Here is a 7,714-nt window from a genome sequence, read left to right as displayed (position 1 = left end):
AATTTATTTATTTTATAATTCTGCGAACTGAAAAATTACTTTTTGTTAAATTCCACGCGGATGAAGTCGCGGGCACGGCTAGTTATTAATAAAATCGTGTAATTTTTAGATTATATCACATATCAAGTGCGACTTTATATATGGTGCAGGAGATGCGGTACACGCATGCAAGGACGCAGTGTTGATAGATATATAAACGAGATTTGTATTTACATCAATTAAAGCCACACGCTTACAGCTGACCTTTGTTATTTTGTAATAGGGCACCATGGTATAAATTGCCGGGCGCTATAAAGCCGTCCCTGTCCCTGTTTACGATTGCAGTCAATAATTTTTATTTTGCATTATTTTTAACCGACTTCCAAAAAATGAGGAGGTTCTCAATTTGACTGTATTTTTTAATTTTTTTCATTTTTATCTGTTACTTCAGAACTTTTGACTGGGCGGACCGATTTCGACAAGTTTTTTTAATTGAAAGGTGGTGTGTGTCATTTGGTCTCATTTAAATTTATTTGAGATCTAACAACTACTTTTCGAATTATATCTAAAAATGTGTTTTTACTTGACTATTTTTTTCGACGTCCTGCATAACTTTTTACTGGGTGTACCGATTTTGATAATTTTTAATTTAATCGAAAGCTGATGTTTATCATGTGGTCAAATTTAAATTTCATCGAGATCTGATAACAACTTTTTGAGTAACCTTTGATAACGTGTAACTTGACTATTTTTTCATCTTCCTACGTTGTTATTACTCGTCGATATAACTGAAGTCGGTTTTTTTTTCGTTTGCGAGCAAATACAATTATTTATTTAATCATTTAACACCAGGTTCTCCTCGTAGCTAATACAATCTTTTCTCAATATGTAACATCAAGTATCATTACCATTTATTTTATTTTTGTACGAACAAAAAAATATATATTTAAAAAGAATGTGTTAAAATATCTTGCACTCCAAATAGATACACATCATCTGAACAATGATAAGTTTATATTCATTTGATCACGTACAAAATTCATTGTGAATGTAATAATTACATCGATAATTGTGTCATATTGATAACGATTTAGTCATACCTATGACGCCATTTGATGACACGTACTCAGATCTAGAAGCACTGAAGATCTTTTTTTACTTTTTACGCTTCAGCCTGTTATATCCCACCGCTGGGCATAGGCCTCTTTCTCGATGTAGGAGAAGGATCAGAGCTTAATCTATCATGTTGCTCCAATGCGGGTCGCCAGATATATTCCCTACTATAAGTAACTTGATATCATACACGATAACAACCGGGACCGACGGTTTAACGTGCTCTCCGAGGCATGGTGGGGTGACCCACAAGGACTGCACAAACATCCAGACAACGGCAAATATCTGTATGGCCATTACAAATGTTTGTCATTTGCGGGTATTAAGCCCGCAACCGCATCGGTGTACTGTAATCATTATTGACTTAACAGTCGCTTGTAAGTATTTCTCAATTTTTTTGCGAATGGGCTATATAACGGGTGAAGTAAGTATATTCATTATCCCCACCGACTAACTAAAGAAAAATAGTAATATAAAACAATGTTCACGTAGCAAAATATGCAATAGAATGCATAAATTGGAAAGTGTAAACTACAAACTTTTAAGAAGAATACAAAATACAAATTTTTGACACCTATCAAAAACATTTTTATAAATAATATAAAAATATGATATGAGGTTAGATTATTTTCTGATGTAAAAAGTTTGTATATTTTGTGGATACGCCACAACTTCTAATATTATAATACTAATTATTTCTCTACTTTTAATAATTTTATTTTATGTATTATTTATAAGTATGTTTATCAAAAAAAAAGCTATACCAGTCGGCTGTTATCTATAACACAAGCATTAAGTTGCTTACTTTAGGAACAGAAGACCGTGTGTGTATTGTGTAGATAAAAAAAAAATGACATCGCTCTGGTGACTCCCTTATGACAATGAAAATGACACACCTACGTGCGTGCGCGGTGGTAAGCGCTCGAATACCTGCGCTGGGATTCGAGACCTACTCAGGATGGATATTCGTATTTGTACAAATATTTCTGTCCTGTCTGGTCATCTGTCAATAGCCTCTTAGTCAAACCTAAGTAAAACTTTACCTAATTAGTATAATTAGTTAATGTGTACGCTCCACTACCTACTGGTAAAAGATTTCTTATCTTCTCTTTATGGGAGCAGGGTTGGAACTTAATAAGGTGAGGCTCTTTAAGGTATGACTATTTTTGTCAGATCACAGTTAGTATTTAAAAAAAAAAACAATTTTTTACGAAAAAAATAAACCAGAAATGGTAAATGGTACACCGGGTCAGCCAGTTTAAGATATATCCATAAATTAAAAGTACCAAATTAATTTTAATTATTTCTTTCCTAATTTACCACAAGGATTTTTAATTACTTTGTTCTTATACATTTATGTGCCTTCCTACCCAGCTGCTTAATTACTAGCCCGATAAACGGTCAGCGTTGACCCAACTATATGCCATGGAGTTGTGGTTTGAATTCCCTGCCTGATTCTGTGTATCATATGTATTATATATCTACTACGTACATATACGTTTGTTACATTATAAAGTGCCTAGTGCGAGTTTTGTTTAACCCGTCTCGCAATAACGGGCGTAAATTTTAACTTCATTTTGTATGGGAAATTCGGCATTTCAACCTAGTTCTCGCGTTTGCCGCTAGATGACTCTGTATCCATTGTATCGTATACTATTTTTTATCATCTAGGCTGTACTGTTTAAATTCCCATGCAAAATAATCTTCACGTATAAACGCGAATCTGTCATGTTTCTGTGAATAAAACTCGCACTAGGCACTCAGAATGTTCGACTGCTAGCTGCGTTCCTACTTTACCCTGTTATTCTAAGATACAGTTATCTTACTAGTTCAGATAACAGGTTCACTTTAATTCGTGAATACATTTCTTTATATCACCTTAATTGTAAAAGTGTGAATTTTACCTTTATTTTGTTACCAATAAAATACTTTTTTCCTTCGATTGGGGGTTCCATACGTGCATTAGATCACGTCCCGTGTGAAATAAAACAGTCTAGCTCGTTTTTAGATTTGACTTTGTTTAAATAGATGAGCTACTAAGGAAAAGAATATAGATCGCATTTTTTTGCAAAAGATAGGTAAGGATTACAAATGTACAGAATTAATAACGATATGTTATGCAGCCTTAAAGCTTCGTTGACGAGCTGATTCGGAAAGTAGGACACTTATATTTGGCAGTAATCGAAAAAAAAAATCGATTTCAATTACACCGACAAGTGACACAACGTATAAAGTTACCTACATATATATATATATATATATATATATATATATATGTAAATATAGGTATATGTATATCTCACGGTCAGTTTTGGACTCACCATCGAATTAGAGAAAATAAGCTTTAGTTCGTAATTTGAAGCATGCAGTGTTGAAAATAATACACCTCAACGCTTTGAAAATTAAAATGTAAATAGAAAAGGCATGAGCACTTAAGAGCCTATGGATGTTAAAACTCATATATTAAAAATAAAAAATAAATAAAAACGTTTAAAGTTACTAAAACAGTCGATTAAATATGCATTATTATGGATAACTTAAAAATATTTAAAAATGATCACATGACAATCACCAGCTTTCGATTACGAAATCATCAAAATCGGTACACGTAGTACATAAGGTACGTCACATAAAAAACACGGTTGAATTGAGAATATTGGTAAAAATAGAAATCATACCACCCTGTAGGGGAGAGGGCTATTGTGACTCGCACGGTTAACGCAACGTGAGCTATACGAAACGTGATGGCTATTTTGAGCTTCATTTGGTAACTAAGTTTAGTTTATTTTCTTAACAAACGCAATTATTATGGCTTCGATTGTACGCTTATATAATATACTAAAATATGGTATCAATAAATTTTTAACCCACTTTAAAATAAGGTGGAGGTTTTCATTGACTATATAACTAGCGACCCGCCGCTTCGCACGGTTGCAAAAAACTATCAGTCTTCCTTTGCTATATTGTGCATGTATTATACATTTGACCTTTCTCTGGAATCACTCTATTTACTAAAGAAAACCGCATCAAAATCCGTTGCGTAGTTTTAAGGATCTAAGCATACAGACAGCAGGAAGCGACTTTGTTTTATACTATGTAATTATATCCATATATGTGTAGCTATTCATGTATAACAATTTCACAACCATACATTCGTAAAATATATCATATCGATTGCATTTCATGCGAACATTATCATGTAACATTAACAGTAAAAATTTCACGTCACTATTTCTTGATGAAATGTTGCATTTTATTTTCGTTTAATCATTATAATATTATTATTACTGTTTTCTTTGGATCGTAATCAGTTTACTAATTTTTAATTTTTATTTTTATTATTAGATACTAGGTATACCTATAAAGTAAGCTAGAGGCATATAAGAGGGTTTTGTGTTCCTAAAATTGTTTTTTATCCGAAAGAAAATTTAAGTTGTTTTTTTTTCAAAATTTGATTTCTTTTTCCTTTTTTCGTCAAATACATGTCTTAGTACAAAGATAATTTTACTAATGATATAAAACTAAATAATTAATAAGTAATACGTCGTCGACGCCGCGTTGGCGCAACGGTTACAGCCATGGATTGTACCAGTTTCGCTGGCGGTTGCGGGTTCGATCCCCGCACATGACAAATATTTGTATTGGCCATACAGGTGTTTGCCGTGGTCTGGATGTTTGTGCAGTCCTCGTGGGTCTCCCCACCGTGCCTCGGAGAGCACGTTAAGCCGTCGGTCCCAGTTGTTATCTGTACACCTGATATCGATCGTTACTCATAGTAGGGAATATATCCGCCAACCCCCATTGGAGCAGCGTGGTGGATTAAGCTCTGATCCTTCTCCTACAGGGGGAAAGAGGCCTATGCCAAGCAGTGGGATATTACAGCTTGAAGCGTTATAATAGAAAAAAAAAATAGTTAAAAAAAATATCTATTGTAAATGTAACAATAATCTCATATTAGTTTATGGTCAGTTACCTTCTTTTGTCTATATCATACTTTCTGTTTATTATTTTTTAGATTTCATTTCTCTCTCACGAGTTTTTATGTCAAGTAATGATTTTTTTTTAATTGTGTTATATTTCTTAAGAATTTGCTAAGATTACAATTTTTGCTACTACAACAATAGAATTATGTAACAGAAATGGTTATTAATTTAATTTTATGACAGTATTGTTCAAATTAATACTCGTAATAGTTTGATAACAAACGCGCTCATTGAAATGAAAATACAAAATAACATAAATAAACAATTTATTAATTAACATAACAAAATTAAAATAAAATTTAATAAATAGGTCCATAGCCTAATGTGCCAGGGAGACCGTTGTAATTGAGGGCAGCTGGTCCCATACCAGCTGGGTAACCATTGGCGTAACCTGGCACAACCGCTGGTTCAACACCTTCGTTTGTAATTGCTATATTGCCATTACCGCAACCGTACGCAACCGCACCTTGTCCGACAGCTGGCAGTGGACCTTCTAGAGCTACTACACCCAAGAATGGCAACTGACCAGACACTGCCAATGGACCCTCAACAACCAAATTTTCAGAATGCACTGTCACGCCTCTCGCTGCGATTGGTGATGAACTGGTTACCCTGAACCCACCACCACTATTAATGCTACTGGGGGCTATAGCAGGTCCATATGGAACGCCATTTGCGGCCATTGCAGCTTCATAAGCTAAAGCATTACTTGCTAAAGGGTTAGCTGCACCATAACCCATTCCATTAGCTAGAGCAGCTGATTCTGCAGCAGTTATACCAGCACCAACGATTCCATTATTGAATGCTTTGCTGATAACTTGTCCTGATATGGTCTGCAAAAGAAATTTAAAATAAATAGATATAGTAAACAAATTGCCACTTCATAATCAGAGGCGAAGTTTAATACAAAGTCTAGTCAAACAAAATAAAAGAAATTTAAAGATTGGCATAAATAATTTAAAAAAAAAATACAAAAAAGAATAATGTCAAAATTTTAAAAATTTTGTAAACCAAAATAGTTGCCATTTATCAATTCTAACACCGAATCAAATGACAGATAATTAAAACTATCATTATTTTTCCAAAAAACTGCATTAGTACCGAAATTTTTCATTCGCTTTACCTGAATCAGAACGGCCGAAAGACAAACAATAATTTTAAAAGCCATTTTTTTTCCTTTCGTTTTATCGATGTATATCTTTGATGTGAATTATTTCCTTCATACTTCATCTTATATATTATAATAATTGTGAAAGAAATTCACTGATAATAAAACAAAGATATGAAGAAATGTACTCGCGATAATGTCGTTTTGATTGTAATTTTATATAGAATCATGTTTTACGTAATATAATATCGTTTCTGAATAACTTATTGCATAATTTTATGAGGAATATAATAAATAATATTGAGTGATGGTTATCATTTGATTGTCAATTCAGTTAACAACCAAATCTGTACCCACTCTACTGAGTGACAAAGTTTTATAAAGGCGATAAAATTGTTCGCGTGATTTCTGTTTTCATTTCCCGCATCTCTCGTAATACGTGCCTAAACCATATACTATGTTATAATTTATGTAATGTATTTCCTCATACTACGGTCTTAGGGTGTGTTTGACCAGATGTGGATAACGCTATTTGACGGATGACGTTACAAATACACTTTTTGACAGCGGGAGGTAGAATAGCCAGTGGGACCTGTTTCTCTTCAATTAATAACCTACATCTTTAAGTAGAATATACGCGAATAGAAATATATCATAAACTAGCTGACCCGGCGAACATCGTATCGCGTAACACAAACTTTATCGTATGATATTAAAGTTCAAATTGACTTTTAAGTATTATCACAAATCTTTTGTATGGGAGTATAGAAAAGTGTTGTTTTTAGACTTTTTCAGGAAATTTTAAATTTTTTTTTTTTAGAATTTTTCTCTCCGTAAGAACCATCCTCGTACTTCAAGGAATATTTTAAAAAAAGAATTAGCGAAATCGGTCCAACCATTCTCGAGTTTTGCGCTTAGCAACACATTCAGCGACTCATTTTTATATTATAGATATAGTAGAACTTGAAAACAGGCATAATGAATCAAAACTTTTTACTGTCAGATACTGTCATCCGTCAAATGACGTTATTCACAATCGGTAAAAGAGGCCCTTAATGAAATAACTTTTATTCATTAGCCATAATTAAATTATTTTACAAATCCTCGTAAATTACTTTCCAAATCTTTTCATCTATGTATATATATTAATATGAGGTATATATATTAAAATGAATCACCGAAATGTATGTATATGATAATTATTTTTTGTTATATTCGTTATTTTTAAGATAAGGTTAAATATAATAATAATAATAATAATAATAATAATAATAATAATAATAAGTATTCTTTATTGTACACCACAAAGAAACATTACAAAAAAAGTGATACATACAAAGAAAGATGTACAAAGGCGGTCTTATCGCTAAAAACGATTTCTTCCAGACAACCTTTGGGCATAGGACATGGCGTAGAAAAAAAGAAGCGGTAGGGAAGTTTACAAAGAGTTGATAACGATTTGGCATATAGTTAGTACATATAGATTTTTTTAAATATATCTTTACAAAAACAATCGTGCTACAAAGTCGGT

The 7,714-nt window shown here is 32.8% G+C and overlaps 1 protein-coding gene across 1 annotated transcript; it reads right to left on the bottom strand.

The window, feature by feature from the left end:
- Positions 1-5,324: 5,324 nt before the first annotated feature.
- LOC123667998 (chorion class B protein M3A5-like) lies at positions 5,325-6,121 on the bottom strand. Its single transcript, XM_045601822.1, has one exon. It carries the CDS (start codon positions 5,813-5,815, stop codon positions 5,375-5,377), a length of 441 nt encoding a protein of 146 aa, XP_045457778.1. The 5' UTR covers positions 5,816-6,121; the 3' UTR covers positions 5,325-5,374.
- Positions 6,122-7,714: the final 1,593 nt, after the last annotated feature.

The sequence above is a fragment of the Melitaea cinxia genome, chromosome 29 (assembly GCF_905220565.1).
Source record: "Melitaea cinxia chromosome 29, ilMelCinx1.1, whole genome shotgun sequence".
NCBI lineage: Eukaryota > Metazoa > Arthropoda > Insecta > Lepidoptera > Nymphalidae > Melitaea > Melitaea cinxia.
This window is presented reverse-complemented; position numbering and strand designations above follow the sequence as displayed.